General features: G+C 42.6%; 2 protein-coding genes across 2 annotated transcripts in view; one reads left to right on the top strand and one right to left on the bottom strand.

Moving 5' to 3' along the window:
- LOC137278736 (uncharacterized) overlaps positions 1–20,677 on the top strand; it is a 27,203-nt gene extending 6,526 nt beyond the window's left edge. Inside the window, exons 4-5 of the mRNA XM_067811251.1 lie at positions 18,089–18,155; positions 20,424–20,677. Of these exons, the coding sequence (XP_067667352.1) occupies positions 18,089–18,155; positions 20,424–20,608 (252 nt within the window). The 3' untranslated portion in view covers positions 20,609–20,677. The remainder of the gene's footprint in view (positions 1–18,088; positions 18,156–20,423) is intronic.
- Positions 7,110–15,620, bottom strand: LOC137277557 (vitelline envelope sperm lysin receptor-like). Its single transcript, XM_067809350.1, has 10 exons — positions 15,339–15,620; positions 14,084–14,130; positions 12,159–12,219; positions 11,529–11,710; positions 10,473–10,627; positions 9,446–9,597; positions 8,766–8,853; positions 8,419–8,572; positions 7,815–7,857; positions 7,110–7,267 (listed from the first exon to the last, which is right to left on the bottom strand). Exons 2-10 carry the CDS (start codon positions 14,117–14,119, stop codon positions 7,125–7,127), a joined length of 1,014 nt encoding a protein of 337 aa, XP_067665451.1. The 5' UTR covers positions 14,120–14,130; positions 15,339–15,620; the 3' UTR covers positions 7,110–7,124.

Here is a 20,677-nt window from a genome sequence, read left to right as displayed (position 1 = left end):
CGTTTGATTGTATTCGTTTCATCATACTTGCGTTGCTAATGTTTTTCAAAAACATTTCATTGTAAATCTGATTTGGCGAACCAATCTCAGCGTCGAGAAATTGTACGCCATGTCCTACAGCTTGTTCTGCTTGACCTTGACTTGTAAATACTAATGCATTGCGTGAACGTGTCACAACTCGTTGGATCTACTGTTGTGAAGGGGTGCAGGTGATTGTTAATAGCCGAGACAAGGCTGTCGTCTGACATCTCTGTGTCGAGAAATTGTCAGAAATGTCCTTACCTCTTAATAAACTACAGCTGGTTTAATGTTTCCGATGTACGGATGTTTGGCACGAACAAACATTAATAACGTTCTCTGCTCCCGAGTTAACTCGAGCTGCCTTCTGTGCCATTTGACCTTGTGGGTCATGCATACGTAGAATAGTCCAGGTCAAGCTGAACAATCTGTAGGAGTCCCACCCACCCTTGCCATTATGAGTGAAAGGGCCCCAGTTTTTCCGCGATCAAGTGTAGTGCGATAAGTGAAGCGCGAGGCCTTTCTCAGGAAACCCCTACGCGTGGAATCAATTTTATCGTCATGCACCACGGGCACTCTAGTCCGTTTGCTCTAAAATCGTACCGCTGAGTTACTAAATATATGGAGTTACAAGTAAAAAGCGGCAACAATTTTCACATCTGTCTGAATTGTTTTTCCCGTACCAACTCATGATCTAAGTTTGGTGCATTGATGTGAAATAATGAGAAAGTTGTTTAACACATTATCATGTAACTGCTGTTGTTTTAAGACATTTAGTGACACGGGAGTCCACTGTGATCACAATGGGCTGGATTGTTGCATGGTGTAAACCATCACGTCTCCAGTACACGGATTCCACATCTCTCACAATTATGGCTACATTCCTGGCCCAAACCTCATGTGAAATATTTCCAAGACTCTGAGTCACAAGTTTTTGAACATCTGATAGTTTAAACGTCTCGTTTTGTCTGCCGACATCACCTTTCACAATACCCTAGATCATCTCGATGGGGTTCAAGTCACACGTGCATGCAACAGTTTGTCCACTTTATACACGTTTGGTGCCATTCAGCTTGATGACGTCATACAGTACAGCCTTTGTTGCTTTAGTTGGAATGGGAACACGGTTCGACTGCAGCCAATCATTTCTCCCTTCCCGTGAATATGACGCTGGGATCTTTGTGTTCAGATCCTGCACTGTGGTAAGAGGTGTTGTCCATGACGATGAGGAACTTCTTTGGGAGAGCAGGAAGCAGTTGTTTCTCCGTCCACTAGTGCCATTCATCTCTGTATGGTAGTCCCTGTTGTCCTTGGATTTCGAGCGTAAGACCAATTCGGCGACCGGTAGAAATCCTTTACTTTCACACCCAGCATGTGAAATGATTAGTCTCTCTTTTGCCAAGGGGAAGCAACCCACTGACGTTCTGTCGTATGGAAGGCATTCACCCAGGTCACATCAAGGTAGATAATCTCGCATCCCTCTTCTTGATGGTTACGAGGGTAATTGTTCCTTGATGCGATGACGTCATTTCCCTCGCACAAAACATGTCTTGTCTAACCTGAGATTTTCTTGTAGCAGTATCGAAAAGAATGCAATAACTTCTACAGACATTGTTTGGACACAATCAACGAATGTTCTTTATGTATGATTTCAGAGATGAAATGAACTTGTTTTCTGCAAACCATCTTCGGATTGCATTTCTTAAGATCCTCTTTTGAAAACTGTCAAGTTAAATAACTGAAATCCTTTTCTGAGACGACCCCGTTACTTGTCTAACTCATCTCGCTTCTGATATATACATACATGCATACACACACACACACACACACACACACACACACACAGACACACACACATATATATATGTATGTATGTATATGTGTGTGTGTGTATGTATGTATGTGTGTGTGTGTGTGTGTGTGTGTGTGTGTGTGTATATGTATATATATATATAGGGTTAAGAGGCCTCACTCTATCTCTTTCAGTCTTACAAAACTATAAACTATACTCTATAAGCTTGACAGACAAGCTTCTGCAAATCAGTGAACTTCATAATGTACCGCATTTATTTATTTGCGTATTTTACTCAATAAAAATCACATTTACTCAATTACAAATTGTGGGAGCACAAAAATCGCACAAGAATCACTTAAAACCCAATTAGGTCTATAACACCTTGCCTACTTCATTCAATTAACTAAATTGGCTTCCAGCGTTAGGAAATGTTAAGTGAGGCCTATACATACAGCTCTGTTACAGCTGTAGCCACTGTCCGTAGTTTACTTCAGTATTCACTTAACTTCCATATTGAGTGTTTCAACTGGCTGCCAAATATTTGGCAATATAAGAATTATTTAAAGGTTCGGTCATTTTCGTATCATTTATTTTTATATACTTAAAAGTGCTAACCCACTAAGGAGACGAAACACTGTAAAAGTACTCAATTCTTTAAGCTAGCGGGACTATACAAAACACTAGTTACTCCTCAATAAGTGAAATCACTTTCATAAATAGACGTGAGTAAATACTCAATTGCATGAAAGGTTGTCTGAAGCTCTGATGTGTGTTGGATATGGGATGCGTGTGCTATGTATTATGTAGACATGGGTTTCATTTAAACTGACTTTTCGTACGATAGCATAAATGTATGAACTAACTGTATAAAGCTCTTCACCACTGACGTTTTTTAATTCAAAATATATTTGATAACTAACACCCAGTGTTCCTTTTCAGATGTGTGCACTCTTGAATGCCACCATGTAGGGTAAATTCCATGAATGAATGATCACACTGGCATGTATTTCACAGTCGGCTGTTACAATGATTATACATACTAAATACATATATGTCACTAAATGTCTTAAAACAACTGTTATGATAATTTGTCAAACAACTTTTTTTATTATTTTATATCAATGCACCGAACTTAGATGAGTTGGTACGGAAAAACAATTCAGACAGAAGTGAAACTTGTTGACGAATTTTACTTGCAACTCCTTATAATTAGTAATTCATCGGTGCGATTTGGGGAGTGAGTGAGTTTAGTTCTACGCTGCACTCTGCAATATTCCAGCTATGTGGTGCGGTCTGTAAATAATCGAGTCAGGACCAGACAATCCAGTGATGAACAACATGAGCATCGATCGGCGCAGTTGGGAACCGATGACATGTATCAACCAAGTCAGCGAGCCTGACCACCCGATCCCGTTAGTCGCCTCTTACAAGCTTAGTCGCCTTTCGTGGCAGGCAAGGGTTGTCGAAGGCCTCTTCTACCCCGGACCTTCACGATTTTGGAGTAAACGGAATATAGTCTACCTCTGTCCCACCGTTAACAAACCAAATGGGTTCGTCATTGCCATGCACCGCTTACTTCTCGTAAACGCGTTCTCTTAGCCGGTCCAGCTTATCCTCGGTTGCCAGTAGGTGCGTTTTGGTCGATAAACTTTTTCATCAGAAAATACCCTAATGTTGGTGATAAATGTCAATATATATAAAAACAAAACGGTACAGTCACAACAGAAATACCATCTTGTAAGAATAAGATTTTGCAAATGGTTTTGAAAAGGTCTTTTGCTGTTCAATAATATACAGTTGGGATTTGATTCCATTCATTGTCTGTGGGTCACAGGCATGCTGAAAACCAGTAGAAGTCAAAATGGAGTGATCAGTACGTTTTTTCACATCCTCATCGGCAGACTTGGCAGGAGCCAACGATGGCGATCGACCCCGTTCAGGGTGTCTGGGACATGCAGTAGTACAGGAATTATTATCCGAAACCGGGCTCTACGACACATCAAGCTCAAACGGTGTGGCATATTACTGGATACGTGCATCAATCGACTGAGGGCAAAAAACGGTTCACCATTTGAAATGAAAGTTCACCATGTGACCAAAGCGGTCATAGCACGTATTTTCAGACTTCACAATCTGACCTGTTTCAATGTGTTTGTTATGCGTTCATTCTTGTAAGACAGCTGTTACCTTGCGATTTTTGAAATTAGAAGTTCGTTCCCGAGTACATCTGTATCGCATAGTATTTTAAGTGTTTGAAGCGTAACAATATTATACACCATTTGATCTTACTCCGGCTAGAAATAGTGAAGCCTTTGAAACTTCTTGTGTCATTGCAGGAAAGCACATCATCGTTACCTTGAGTTTGGTAAAGCCTCTTAAATTGAATGTTAAGGAAACCACAACATTCGGAAATAGAGATAAGTCAGCAATGGGCATTGCTGCGACAAAATGACCATCACAGCTCGTCCCGCCATTCATTCATTCAGCAGACCCACTCTGATTTAGACAGCATGTATCGCCGATACAGACCAGTCCTTTGAGAGAGGGATTTGGAGGAAGCCCCAGTCCCAGTTGTTGAACCACGTTTACAGGGGAAATGATGACAGATGTTTCCTCGACATTCAACTAATTACCAGTAGGTTGCGAGGAATGACAGAACGTTGCTCCGTGTAATCATCCGCTCTCGGAGGACTTCTGAATATTTGTAAAACCCTTTTTGAACTACGCGAAAACCCTTTTCGTGAATAAAATTGAGAAACAGCCCTAGAGGACTGGCCATTCAGTGAGTGGGTATTCTCTACGCTGCATTGGCAATATTTCAGCAATATCACACATTGTATCCATGTGGGGAACTGAACCCGGATCTTCGGCGTGACGAGCAAACGCTTACCCACTAGGTTACACTACCGACCTGATTGACATTCAACGTAGGGGAGTATGTGTGAGAATACGTATAAGTCGTATATCAATTAAAAAACGAGATTTCTCCGTAAGGATAATTTGATCTGTCAAAGCATTTTCCAACCAAGGATATCCAGTGGTTTATTCATTTGGTTGGGAAACATTTCGAAAGAAAATATTGGTCATTGTATACCGATATCATCTACTGGACATACATGAGCCAAACCTGCTGTTATAGTTGATATGATCAGGAGATCCTTGCCGCTGAATACGGCGTTGGCGACCTTAATGTCAACGTCTTTCCGACGTTCAGAGCGATTACTATTAGCGCATGTGCACATGCTTATATGTCTCTTCGTTCCCGTTGGGACTACTGGTTGTTTTTTCAACTGTCCACGTATAACTGCCACAGTTCAGCAAGACGCACCATCATATCGCCTTGACGGAATGATGCGGCCGAGAATGCAACTACCGACCATCTGGCGATGTCGCTCAGGTGCACGGGTAATCTGTCAATCCTGCACCCAAACACCAAGGAAACCGCTTAACCGCCTGAAGCCCATTTACTCGATTCTGATTAGCAAAGCATTCTGCCTCTTCGACATCTCTGCCAGGAATCCCCTGGCAGCCATATGCAAGAGCTTCCATAATGCAGTCTTGAAATAATCGTCTTGGGACTTTTTTCAAATGTTTTACAAGGGAAGAGGCAACTGTAATTGTAAGTGATTTCCCCCCGCGTCTTCAGCAAATGACGCCGTGGTTGACGTTAGCTGTCTCTTTAAATCTATCGGAAAAGTCGTTACACACTTCAATAGGAACATAAGTCACGCAGCAGTTAATACAAGGAGAGTAACTGAGAGAAAGGAACGTGTCAACCGCTGATCCCCGTCGCTTGATTACGCGCTGTTAATGAAACAGAAAAAGCTGTTCATTATCTATGCGAGCACGGGTTTGTCAGTTACCGTATTGGGTACTGCATTAACTGTTAGCGACCCATGGTAATCACGCCGATCGAGGCGTCAAGTCCTGAGGTTGCAAGGCGCTTTCAGAATGATTGCGGGATTGACTTGGAGACACTTTCCGTGCATCGTTCATTTATATAAACATTGCATATCCTTCATTGTGCATCACTTTAACTCACACGGACAGGCGATGCACGTTTGCTGCAATTTGCCTCACCGTTTGAGTTTCATGCGAGACTGATTTCGGATCCTCCTGTACTCCTGTTACAGACTCGATTCTTATTGCCGGGTCTGAGCATTTCGACTGAGACGCATCAAGCTGTTGAATTTTTCTAAAATGTTACATATATATTTAATCATAACATATTAAAAAATATGCGACTGCAAAGTCCAAATATGTAGTTTTTTTTAAAAATGTGATTCAGTGATTCGAACCGCTGTGGGTTTCACGTCCCAGTCAGGAATGTACATCCCTACGGGACAAGACAAGACACTGTACGGAGACTCACACAGGCTCAGACTGTCAAGCTTCCCAGTCCCCGTTTTAGCCATATGTATGAACAGACAAAGGTGAGTGAGTGAGTTTAGTTTTACACCGCCCTCAGCAATATTCCAGCTATATGGCGGCAGTCTGTAAATAATCGAGTCTGGACCAGACAATCCATTGACCAACAACACTAGCAATGATCTGAGCAATTAGGAACCGATGACATTTGTCAACCAAGTCAGCGAGCCTGACCACCCGACCCCGTTAGTCGCCTCTTACGACACGCACAGTCGCCTCTTGTGTCAAGCATGGGTTGCTGAAGGCCTCTTCTACCCCGGGACCTTCACGGGTCAACAGACAAAAGAGACTTAGCCTCGCATACTTCTTTCAAAATGATTTTGAGTCTAGGTTGCTGCACAAACGGCAGGTCGAGGTAACCCAGGAGCAGAGCACGTTATTAATGTTCGTTCGCGCCAAACGTGCATACGTTACAGAACCTGCCTCGAACAACTGACAAAAAACCCAATCATGTCATGTTTTAACTGAATTGTTTATACAGCCATATGCTATCTAACTTTACAAGGTACAGACGTCAGTTGCTTTCACAATCTAATTCATTCTCGCTATCACTCTCTACCATCCGTTTCTTTTTTAAAGGTTAGGATATGGCCTACGATTTCTCGACACTAAGATGTCAAATGGCGACCATGTCTTGGCAGTTCAGACATGTTGACAATCAACTGACAAAATGCACCCCTTCACAATAACAGACCCAACCAGTTGTGACACGGTCACGCAATGCATTAGAAAATCACTTGATCAAGTCCAGCTGAATCCACTGTAGCTTTCTCTTGATCAAGTCAAGCTGAACCAACAGAAGGAATGAGCAGTGAGCCACGGAAGCCCATGTCGGATTCCAGTGACGTAAAAAGCAAGTAAGCCAGTATTGGAATGCCCGAGTTTATTCTTCAGTCTCAACATAGCGATTCGCGTAATTGTCGTTTTCAACGTTATCAACTTCGCGTTCCACATCGCCAAAGTCCACATGAGCAGGTCCGAAGATGGTGGAGGCCGACGCCACCTGGATGTAGTTGTCTGAACTGGCTGTCAGAAGCAAACAATATTACGCTTGTATTGTTGAACATATGTTGAAAACCTCCTGTTACTGTTCGTGCAAATGTTAAAGTCCATAAACCCATATCCAAGGTCACTAAAATATTTACAAATAAATATTTGTAAAGGTAAATAAACATTTTCAATATAGCTAATGCCGCGACAGTAACTGTTGTAATGCAAGAGTCAAGTGGGTCTTGACTCTTGTTGTCTCTGTGAGTGTGTCCTTGATTCTACATTGAGCAAATTTCAGGCACAACTGGGCATCCTACGATGCATGGGCTGAACATTTCATGTAATCTGTTGCCGATTTTAGTATTCTATTGAACAATTACGTTCACAGACCATGCAAGTGAAAAGTTGCATTACCGCTTCGGCCATTACTGGGCATGGTGTGGAGATGGCCAAGCAGGTGAAATTGTCTTTAAAGTCCTTAAAGACTTTCTGAAGATAATTCTACACAAATTGATACTAACCATCGTTGCGAATGAGTGACGCAGTTTCCATGACTGGTATGCAACAATTCTGGAATACCTACCATGGTTAGACTCACGCCGCCTTCTATCGCTGGCGCACGAACTCTGAAGTATAATAATTTCCTGTATTTAACACTAATACAGAGCCATTGGATATACGAAGACCGTTGCTGTGTTACCTCGTCACTTCAAGACATGAGTTATGCATACGAAGGAGCCGTCCGTGTGTGTGTGTGTGTGTGTGTGTGTGTGTGTGTGTGTGTGTGTGTGTGTGTGTGAGAGAGAGAGAGAGGAAGAGAAGATATACAAGCACGGTTAGGGAAATGACCTTGGAACAGTCAGTTCTGTACGTCAATGCTGCACTGAGCAGTACGTCCCGTGATGCACCACAGAGAAAAGCCCATATCGCCCCTATATAAAAAAAAACATTGTCAGTTTCTCTTTGTTGCGGAACAGTATTTGTTCGCCTACAGTTTCATGACGGCGGTCTGTACATAAACGTGTATCGAGCCGCGGTGGTGGCTGTACATTCAACCTTACTTGGGTCTGGACTAAAACCGCTGTGTATGAATGTAAAGATCAAACCAATCATTATATGTTCATACTTGTGTAAGTGCAATCTAGCAGTTCATTAAAAGAGAGCTTTGCTACATGTAACTCGCTCACCCCATCACATTTCTTCACACACAGTGTGAAGTTACAGTCGAAACTGAATTCGAGGTCATCACCGAGATGAAAGGAGGCAAAGTAGGGGCTGCGGGCAGTGAGGCCGTCCACGATGAACCCAGCGCTCTTGTTGAAGACAATGCCGTCACCGCACCTGCACAAACACCACACAGATCCTTGACAAGAGTAAACAAAAATCATCTGATGAATGAATATCACGGTTTGCAGAGTGATATTTTATTTTCAGGTTATTTTCTATTGAAAGTGTAACGTGGCAGCTGTTGGACTGTGACCGTTAACAGGTGTGTTTTATTGATCGACGGTCCCACCTTGTGCTTCATACTTACCCTCCCCTAAGAATGGCGTATCTCTTTTTGCTCGTAGTCCCTACAGCGTCGCACGACACGGGATGCAGACCTTTCTCTTTTGAACCACCTGACAGATTTTAGGCAACAGTTGGTTTAAAGCCTATTAGATGTAGAGAACTGACTACATGTACTTCACAGTGAGAAATTAACTATATCATTGTATTATAATCCAGTTGTAACTTCTTAGTGGATGCACTAAGGAATAGAACGGCTGGAAGTCGTGAACCCGCACGAGGCGTCAATGCAATAATTCAACACTCTTATTTCCTATTATGTCGTCTTCCTTGGTGTAGGCTATCATGTATGTAATCCCTGTTGGACAAAAAGCCATTGACATACAAGGCCTCCGTATGCTCTCACTCTGGGCTTTAAACACCTGGATAATCCCCAGACCAAAGGCATTACACCCAATGTCAAAATGGCACCTCAAGGAATATAGCTTATTTGATAGATGAAAGGATCCACAATAATTGCCAATAATTTTCAAAGTTACAAAGAACATCTCATCGACTCTTGACCTGTGTGAAGATATGTATTTCGAGAGATTCTACACATTTTGGCAAGTGCTCCATGCGGCTATAAATGAATAATACAAATCTACACAGAGAAGATCCAACTGGATCTAGGTAAACGGAAGAGGTGCGTTGCAGTATGCCCACCGTTAGTCGTTGCCTTTAGTTGAACCTTCCTCCCGAGGTCAATACTTTGCCCCGTGATGTTGTTGCCAAGGATGTCGGTCAGCTCGAGTGTCAGTACGGAGGTGGTGCTCAGCTTGCCCTGGTTTTTCTGTAGTTCGGGAGGAGCAATCAGCCTGCAAAACATCCATTTAAAGTTAAGCCTCAACTCAAAACAGCAGCATGTCTAACATATAACACATCTATTACACTGGTACATGGTATCACGCTGCTTTAAGTAATATTCCAATAATGCTTGCACACTAGAAATGACTTCATACATTGTACCTATATGGGGAATCAAACTCCCATATTCGGCTTGGACCTACTTGCATAAAGCGATCTTAGTACTACATCTATCTGAAGCCTATGTTGGAGAATGGGAATTACAATCACCCTGACGAGTGAACGCTTTAGCCACGAGGGTACCCCACTGCCCTGGGTTCTATGATAATGTGTATATGCAGTACAGATTAACCATGTCTATATCAAATCGGCATCAGCTGCATTACATAGACAAGCCAATGCCTACTTGCAGGAAACGACCTTGGCTCAAGTCTACTGATGCATGAGTAAGCACAAGGACTGCGTTTCTCAAAAGCATCCTAAATTGCTTTGTAGTCGGTAGTGCTACAATCGTTTAGAGCGCCAAATGTCAACACCGGTGCAACTACAGCGCAGGCCTAAGCTTGGTTCATATTAAACAGTTACTTCAGGGACTCACAACGGACACCAATGGTATGTGGCACGCAAGTGGGCCTTTAATCAATGCTCTTCTCCAAACTGAGTTCAGCAATGAAGACGGGATCATATAGCTGTTCTTAAGAGCAAACTGGTTACTGGGCGACATGTATACTGATTTTCCTGTCTCATCCAATCGAAGCCATTTACACAGCAGTAACATAAGGCATAATCTGTGTTACGTCTTTGCTTATCGTGCAGGGAAGGGGCCGTTACTGAACCTACCCAAGGAATCATGTCTGTCTATCGCATGGTCTTTGGTGATACTCACGCGCCGTGGACTTTATGGGTTCCGCTTTGCTTGGTTTTCTTGGCGTCGTACGTGCATGTGACGGTGACTTCTTGGTCTTTCAGTGCCAGCATGCGTCCCTTTTCTCCAAATACAACTATCACCTTGACAACGTACACCGGGGTTCCGGCACGTTTCTGTAACGGCAACTCATAGGGTTGTATAGTTGTGTGTGGCTTTGAGTAATGTCCCAGCAATATTACAAAAGGGAACAAGAAATGAACGTCACACAGTACCAGTGCGGTGAAGCAAGGCCTGTTGCAGGTACAGCCATAAACTGACAGCACACATCTTAATGACTTTCGAAGCTCTCTTAGCGCTAAGACAGTTGTAAGGTAATGTATGGCACTTACCACAATCTTAGCACTAAGAGAGCTTCGAAAATCAAGGCCCAGGTATGGAATGGGTGTCTCTGCCCTTTATGTTGACAAGATATGGCAATGAAAAACCTTCACGCTGAATGGAAACATTCATGGTTTGATTGTATCAATAATATCTATAATCGATTAATACGGAAAGCTGTAATGTATTCTGCCGCATGTATGACAGGGCCAGAAGTATTGGTATCGATCCCGTATCCTGTACTGGTAATTCTAATCTAACTTAAAAAAATCATAGGTGGACAGTAGCAATTAAAGAGTTAACTCGTCGCACCGAAGACCGGGTTCAATTTTCCATGTGGTTACAATGCGGGACTCGCATATCTGGTGCTCCTCCACCGTAATGTTGCTGGGATATTGCTAAAAGCATATGGCGTAAAACTAAACTCACTGTTTCTCCGAGCAACCGCTGTCAGTTTGATCCTTATTAATAAACAACCATGATACTTGTCAGTGTTGGCACCAACAAGAAGAATAGTTGCCTGGCAGGATTCACGAGAATATGATCATGTCCATAGTAACACGTTCATTTTCGTCCAATAATACCTTCTGGCAAACATAGTTTACTCATTACATTTAACCTATTTAGTAATATATCTGGTTTGAGAATCTCTATAATAGTCTGTTCAAGTTACAAAGCCCACTGAGAGGTCTTCACCACAAACTCGCACAAGCCAGAATTCTTTCCCTTGAAGGACACCGGGAGGGTGAGTTTAGCCTTGTTGGCGTTGTTGAAGTAGAAGACCCCGTTGCCACACACGGCTCGTGCCTGGGCCTTCAGGTCGGTAACGACAGAGATGGAGGGACTATCGGAGATGCTTTTTCCACAGCTCGGCTGGACTGAAATGCAAGCAATAACTGTCAGGAAACAATTCGATACAAGCAGCCACAATAAATATAGGCATTCATTATGACGATCTAACAGGGGTCACATATATCTTTATTACAGCGTCCTATAAAAATTACCATATCAAAGGCTTGACCATTCAGAGAGTGAGTTTAGTTTTACGCCGCACTCAGCAATATTCCAGCTATATGGCGGCGGTCTGTACATAATCGAGTCTGGACCAGACAATCCAGTGGCCAACAACATGAGCATCGATCGGCGCAATTGGGAACTGATGACATGTGTCAACCAAGTCAGCGAGCCTGACCACCCGATCCCGTTAGTCGCCTCGTTTGACCATTCAGTCAAGTTTTTGATATTGTGAACAACCTCTGCGACAAGAACTGGTTGATATGTACCAAATCTAATTACTAGGGGACATCTGCACCTCTTTTTACCCACCTTCCATGATGTATCCTTTTGGAAAGACGGCGTTTTGGCCATTATTACCACCCGGGACAGTCTGGAATCAAAACATTATTAACCAGTGCTTTCGGAAACTGTTCAGCAAATTCACAGGGCACACTCTGACGTAGCTATGACTTGACTCACCGCGTGGAACTCTGGGTAGGAGAGTGCTTCACAGGGGTAAACTCTCTCTATGCTCAACCGGAAGTTGTCATCAACTATCATTTTCTCGTAGTAAATGTTATGAAATGGACTTGCCGTATAAGCTGAACGATCATGGATTCTAATAACCACGTCATTTGGTTACCACACATATTTTAAGCATTTCTTTGCACGTCTTTCGATGGCTATGCCACGTTGGTGCTCACAATGCACTGTCGGGGTGTGGTGTTTTAACACAAAGCAACGATTCCGGGAGTTAGGGGATAACGTTTCACCTAACTTGTATGTGGTGCTAAGAATGCTTTATGTATCGTAGGCGGATTCAGAGGGGAGACGGCGCTAGGACTTCCTTAGTACTGAGTTTACTAGCATTAAGATGTTCTGTTAATCCAAGTTATAACGTGGATGTTTCATTGGGTTTTCCTCCCATTACCGGATATTAATGTGGGGATCCTCTTTCCATTGGTTACGTTATATTTCAGACAAACAGGCAGTGCAGTTCCCACAGAAATATACATTCGCTTGATTGATGTGCAAGGTAGGGAATGGGTTGGTCTAGACTGCAACACGTGTAATAGTCATTGGGTTTTAGGGCCGTGTGTAAATTGTGTATTTATCGCCTTAGGATTCCGAGAAAGAATAAAAAATTAACATTTGTTTTAAAGGTCGATTCAAAATGAGAGTTTACTTTTCCTCGTGGAGAATGAGCGAGTGAGTTTACTTTTACGCCGCACTCAGCAATATTTCAGCTATATGGCGGCGGTCTGTGAATAATCGAGTCTGGACCAGACAATCTAGTGATCAGCATCTCCCGCGTTGCAAAACATTCAAACAGTGACTAGGGTTCTTAGTGGTAGAGGAATCTATCGTGAGTATGAATACCATATTCATTCATACCCCTGTCAGTCTCCTGATCCTCTGAAGGGACAATCTACTCCATTGCTAGTGTAAAGCGGCTTCCAGTTGGGCTAGGTTCTGTCCAGAAGGATCCCTATGTAACACCAATCATTTTCCAAAGGATCAAAATCAGGGGATCATTCAATCGTGAGATATGTCTAGGTAGGTTACGGAAGTTCACTGTGTATATTTTGTGCCAGAAGCTAAAGGTGAAGATCATTCATACAGTTGCAATAGATTTCCCAACCATATTATGTAGTCTTGTGGCGGGGTTCAAGGAAAGCAAGTCTTGTCCTCAGGCTTGGTGGCTCAGTGGTGGGCTCAACCCTACATTGTATTATTGTCTCTATTCGTGTTTTTTCTAAGTTGTGTGTTACAGTATTGCCCTTCCTCTTAAACGTTGCCGCTTGAATCATGTCTTGTTCAACAATAATTTTCGTGCTTCAGACTCACTGTATTTTGTATGCAAGAGGAGAAACCGCCAATGAATATTTCTGTTTCACGCTGTCATCCGTTGGCGTCCTTAAATTTTCTGATACACCACACATACGTAAGAATAGGTACAACATAAAATGTTCAATTTAATATGCAAATATCAGACAACCTGATATTCTTAGACGCTGCCAATGATGAATGAAATGGACTTTGTCAACACTAGCTTGAGTATATTACACACTCTAATAGTCTATGTACAAACTTGCTGACCTCCATCCCCCTAGTGCACTTGTTTAAACTGATGAATGGTGTCCCCATTTAACACCCCCACCCCCACCCCCACCCCTTAAAATCATCACCCAGTCCTAAAATCATAAGCCCCCAAGTCATAAATTATTAACGGTCCCCTTCAGCTCTATACTTACAGCGAACGCAAGGACCAGCAGCAGATAACGTGCCATTATTTAATGCTCTGAAACATTAAACGCATATTGCTAATATATACTGATTCAGATTTCCGACAGTGTTTTAGGGCTCTGTTATGAAAAAAGGACAACTGCCACTATGTGTAATGCGACTAACCAGTGGACTACTGGTTTTCACTCATGGATGGACAACATCTTACGTATTGGACACTTGACGGAATTTTCATAGACTCATGTTTGTAAGACTTCCGCTCAGTAAGACGTTTAATATTCTTAATATACAGATAAAAGAACATCTTAAATCATGGTTGTCACACCAGGAATATATATTCTAGTCATACCATTTGACGAGAATGAGTGAGTGAGTTTAGTTTTACACCGCCCTCAGCAATATTCCAGCTATATGGCGGCGGTCTGTAAATAATCGAGTCTGGACCAGACAATCCAGTGATCAACAACTGTATGACAACGGCCTGTGGGATTGTGCATTGCGGAACCATACGTTAATTGATAAATGTGATGTCATCAGATAATTGTGGTCGGAAAACTGAACGGTCAAATTTTATTTAAATTATTTATGCTACACTGAAATAATACTGACGTCGAGTTGCCCAGTACTTTTTGCACGACTCTTTAATTCCTTGTCGGCCTCTTCAAAGAATATTGTTTCGTGATAATGAATTACAAAAATATTCTCTCTTATAAGGTGAACATTCACAGTCAACACTTCATATGTCACAGATCACTGTATTAATCTAGTGAAGACGTACTTGGTGTACCAGATGGATCATATCCATAGTAAACACTCACTGTTGTAGTCATGAATAATCATTTATGTAAATCGAGCGCGTGTATCTTAATTATCTCATAGATTAATTGACATATATCTCTGGTGTGATAACAGCTGTACAAGGGTTTGTAAGTACATGTGGTGACTACCACTGATAGAGCCTTGAGGCAAACCACGGGGAAAGAGTTCCGCGCGTAACCCCCTCTTTTCACATAGTTTGGTGTAATGTTTCAACAATGAAATAAGTTCATTTGGTTTTTTGTACCTGTTCTGCTTTATTGGATGTATAATGAGGGCGATGTATGCATGTCAGTTTGTAAATTTGGTTTATGAAGAGCGTAGGGGGTACGGGCGTAACTCTTACCAATTACTATTTAAACATTTCTCAAGTGGAAATTAACACAAAGGGTGCCACGAGTCGTTCCATTTTTGAAGTTGAGAATTAACTAACAAGAAAGAACTCACCTCCGTTGCAGTTGGTCCTTGACTGTCTGCACACAACTCCTTTCACGTCTGCTTCCAAATCACGTGCTGCACGAGGACGTTGTTCCTCGTGCAGAGTACATGTTCCTTCAAAATACGTCGCAGGCAATATACGATTTTCAAAACCATGAAATTGTGACCGTCTTTACAGCTGAATTATTGTTAAGACACATGTTTTGTATCCATGTTCGACGACAACTTTGTGTGTTTTTGTACTTGAGTTTCTGAGCGTCTTGGGGACTGCTGGCGGTCTATTTCCGCTTCATCCGTCATAATTTCAGTTAAGAAGAGAGCAATAAAAAACATGAATCTGATTCTTTGATCTAGTTTATTATTTTTCTCCTGATTTGTTTACTCATTCAGGGGGCTGTTTTTGACACACAAGAACGAACGAACAGAGAGAGAGAGAGAGAGAGAGAGAGAGAGAGACTGGATCCGCCAATGCTCTCCAATACGCAACTCAGAAGTGCAAACGTTCCAAATATTGAAGAACGATAAATGTTAGTCGTGATAAATATTAGACGTCGACCAGGAGACGGATTCCGTCCGCTACACTAACTAGTGAGGACAATTCAGTATGCACAGATAAAAAATGGCGTCATTATTCGAAATCCACGTTCATCATTAATGGTGCTAGTCTTCGGAAGATTTACCGCTGAGTCTTAATACAAGTGAAACTCTTGCTATGTTACCTTAGATACGCAAACGAGGTGATCTTACTGGGATGCTGTTCAAAATGACTTTTACAGAGTCATCAGCGGTACAGAAGAACGTCTGTATATTTGTTTTGTAACGCCGTACTCAGCAATACACAGCAACCAAAACAAGACTATGGGTACTCAAGGTCAGCGTTTTGCTCGCAGAAACATCCATCCTCTACAATCAAACAGGAATCGTGAGTTCGGATTTCCGATTCTACAGTATTGATTCCATTGTGAACGATTTACCGCCATCTCCATTACAAAGCTGGAATTGGGAAGATTTCTTGTTAAAGTGATACATACTCTCTAGCATAGTGCTCCAAAGGTCTCGTAGACGTCACGACATACTGAACCACGTGACCTGGTCTGGCATTAAAATGGCGTATGTCTGATGGTGTTTGACAACAAGGAGGTCCCCGGGGAGCATGTGCCATCATTAGTATCACCAGCTAATCTACGACGGAAATTAACTTACAGACAAGTTCCGTACTTCCAGTTGAAATTAAAATCGCCCATCTATTCCTGTTCTCACAGCTAAGAAGCTGAAATATGGTTAATGACACGTGGTCACGCTGATTATTACCTCAGAGGATTACCTGAAACGTAAGAAGGAAACTATCACTTATTTGAGAATATACGTTGGTTCTCGCTGTATTGCGCTACGTTTACACAACAAAATCCGCTTCATTTCCACCCGACCCCGAGAGTGTCAATGGTCATAGAGTAAACTTTCAGGACAAAGGAGATCCGCGAATGTCAGGGGTAGAATAGGCCTTCAGCAACCCATGCTTGCCACAAAGGCGACTATAACGGGATCGGGTGGTCAGGCTCGCTGACTTGGTTTGACACATGTCATCGGTTCCCAATTGCGCAGATCGATGCTCATGCTGTTGGTCACTGGATTGTCTGGTCCAGACTCGATTATTTACATACCGCTGCCATATAGCTGGAATATTGCCGAATGCGGCTTAAAGCTAAACTCACTCAGAACAAAGGAGCACCCAAATCCCTTTCTCCAGGACGAGACTGTCTGTGTCAACCATAAATCCTGAATAATCAACGGATCTGCTGAATGAATGGCGGGACCAGGTGTAATGGTCGTCTATTTTCGACTTACCATAATTTCCGAATGGTGTCGCTTTGTTAACGCATGCATTCAATGTAAGATGCTTTACCAAATGTCAAAGGTAACAATGATGGGCGTTCATGCAATGACACTGGGGTAAAGTCGCCCATCTATTCCTGTTTCATCAATACATCATGTTTTTCCAGCATGCATATTGCTGGAATGACGCTAACAGTCGCGCATATCCATGCATGCTAACTCATGAACTGGTGCTGTAAAGTGAGCGAGAACTGCTTTATTGACTTCTACCAACTTCCTGTTAGCCATGTGATTGGTTCGTCGAAACTGGCTCGGCGTTCGATGTCATCATCTTGGTGTAGCAATGGCGGTGAATGCTTATGCTGTTTATAACTAGTCCGGAATGGATTATTTACGGACTGCCGCTACATAGGTGGAATATTGCTGAGTGCAGCTTTAAACAACATATCAACCAATCCACTTTTGACAGTTGATGGCACTGCGCTCTGAGACGACTATATGAATTTCCCATAATACACTACTGCGGTTTTGTTTTGCATTCGGAAGTTTATATTCATTTACCAGACATAGAAAGAAGATGTGCTTCTTCGGCCATGTCTGGCAAGAACTTATAGACTTGATGGTGATTGGTGGGTTACAGCGTTCACCAGGCACATCCTCCCGGGCATGTGTTTTCGGGTGTTCACGCATTAAAGTGTCATACAGATCAATTTCTCTCCCTTCGGCTGTCATACAGATTTTGAAACAAACATATCCAAGAAACCCTCTGCAAGTCTAGATTATTTGACAAGGGTTCCTTTTCATTATATGTTATCTCTTTCATTATGAACTGCTTTTTAGCTGCGAAATATATCCATTTCAGAGACTGGTTGTCTGTCTCTCCACGTAAATGGTGCGTTACAACAAACTCACGTACTCTGTTTCAGACTGTCACTGACATGAAGGTAGCCTATATCTCTGCCATCTGTCTCCTCTTCTCCCTGCTCAACACAGGTAAGTCGCTGATAACCCTTCAAAATATTTGGACGTTCGACATCTCAGTCGTCTAGTCGTCAGAGTGACTTCCGGTAGAGCTGCCGATCGACAGTTTGATCCGCGTCCCTGCCCTATCATTATCATTATTATGTGCCTATACAAGTGCGTTAATCTTGAGGGCCACGTTAAATCCTATTTCTCCAAGGTCTCGATCCACAAAGCGCCCAAAACGTTACGACTTGTAAGTATGCCATAGGTTTACGATGTAACTCAGTCAACGCTTTCCTCTTTGGGGCCGATTGGATAGCCTGGTGGTTAAAGTCGGCTTAGGTTCTGTTTTGCATTCGGAACTTGTCGTAAGTATACTATAGGTTTACAATGTAGCTCAGCCAACGCTTTCCTCCTTGGGGCCGAGTGGGTAGCCTAGTGGTTGAAGTCGAGTTAGGTTCCCTCTTTGGGTAAAGTGTGTGAAGCCCATTTTTTGTGTCCACCACCATGATAATGCTAGAGTATTGATAAACCTGCGTAAAGCCATACTCACTCACTCATAGCGACGAGAGATGATCCTGGGTCAATTCTTGGTAAAATGGCCCACGGTATTTTTATCGCAGTCTAAAGCACAGTTTGGAACGAGAAAAGAAGTGGCGCAGAGGAGACTCTACAGGGACTACGGTGTCATCATTTCGACTGAAACTGCGAGACATCACACAGCTGCCACTCCCCTTCATTACAGTTCATTAAGCCACATTAGTGTTCAAATTAGTGTTCAATTCCGCCCCCCCCCCCCCCCCCCCCTCTCTCTCTCTCTCTCTCCAGCCGCAAGGACACTACATACCGTATGTGCATTTACACAAGATCAAGTCTATCCATGTTTGAACAGCGTCTCTTGGGTTTACCAATGTTGGCATTGCTTAATGATTGTATTTTCACCGGTAATTATATTTTGTTGTCCTATGGGACACCAAACCGAACACGCCAGCATCACAAACCTATTTACAGTCGCCATCAGCTGACGAGGAGACTTTCTGTCCTTAGTGGAGACCCTCGTGAGACAACCTCCGTATGTCAGTCGTGCAATCCTGTTTAAAATGCTACAAGTCTGAATCATACCTCGAGAAGGCGACACTCATCTTTTGTTAAACACAACACAACAGACATACTAAATCTCCCGTAGGGACTGTCGATATATTTAATTATATTACAAATATTATAATTTAAGTTTATGCACTCGGTAATCTGTAACCGCGCCAATGCGCCTGTACAATAATGTATCTTATTATTTCTAATTGTTAGTGTAAGGGCCAATAGTGAGTGAGAGTGAGCTCGGTTTTACGCCGCTATTAGCAAGATATCCTACGAGGAATGGGCATCACTCATTCTGACTATGTGTCTAATTCTGTTAAAAAGAGGATCAAACAACAGTTAGGACCTTGAAAACCCACCATATCCATTCTAACTATGGAGTGTATGTAGAATCCAAGGCCTAATTATTGTTTTGCAACAGTTTGTAAAGAACATGCTTTCTTGCATAAACATACGATAACGATCTTCAGTCCCTGGTTAGACTTTTGTTTGCACATTCTTTCCCTTGACATGCGGATCCACTCGGCCTTGCGAATGTGGGGTACAAGTTGGTTTGGGTCTAAGGAACCTGTATGTTAACAACCATAACGTAAAATTAGCATCTACATGACGTGTGGCTTCTGTCCCTGGCATAGTGCTGACTGTAAGATACTCAAGCCAGGGCCTTGATTTTTGAAGCTCTCTTAGCTTAAAATATCAAACAGTGTGCAGTTATGACATTGTCTGGTATGCATTTTCTGCTGGATGTCCCGACTATTTCATTTACTATATTTCTATCTGGCAAGGTTCGAAAATGGCCACACCGTGTCTACAAGAAAGATATTGTTAAACATATATGATAAAAAAATTCGGAACCAAAACACCAGTTTGAAACAGAAATCTTCTGCTTTCGAAAGTAACGTCGGTTCTTATGCCCGCAGACAACTGAAAACCACTCGGGCCCACAGCTGTTGTTTTCTGCAGGGCCCTATGGCCGACAGCTTTTTCACTGCCAATACCTAAGGGTATTATTCCATATTAAAATATCGGGCCTACACATTCTAATCACCTACCGCAACATATGGTTTTCGTGCCTGCAGCTTTTCAGGGTTAAGGGTACACATGGGAAATATCATTTAAACCGGTTCTGCCCTTTCTGTGGATATATCAAGTGTTCAAGTTGGTTTGAACTTAACACAGTGTGTGTGTGTGTGTACGTTACAGGTGAAGGTGGCATCATATCCCAGAAGCAAAGCCGGCGATGGACCCCAGCTGAGCATAACCCCTTCAAGGTGGAAGTGTGTTACACACGTTGCAGTGAGGAGTGTGGGGGCTACTGCCTCTTCGACACCGCCAGATTCCGGATGAAGTGCATGTGTAGCGGAAAACGAGCCAAATATATTTACTGAGTGGCATTCTGAACTCGTTGGCTTCAGATGACCGCATGCGGAAACTGCCGAGGATTACCGAACATGTTA

Source organism: Haliotis asinina, chromosome 3 (assembly GCF_037392515.1).
Source record: "Haliotis asinina isolate JCU_RB_2024 chromosome 3, JCU_Hal_asi_v2, whole genome shotgun sequence".
In the NCBI taxonomy this organism is placed as follows: Eukaryota; Metazoa; Mollusca; class Gastropoda; order Lepetellida; family Haliotidae; genus Haliotis; species Haliotis asinina.
Note: the sequence above shows the minus strand (reverse complement) of the source record. Positions and strands in the feature narration are given on the sequence as shown.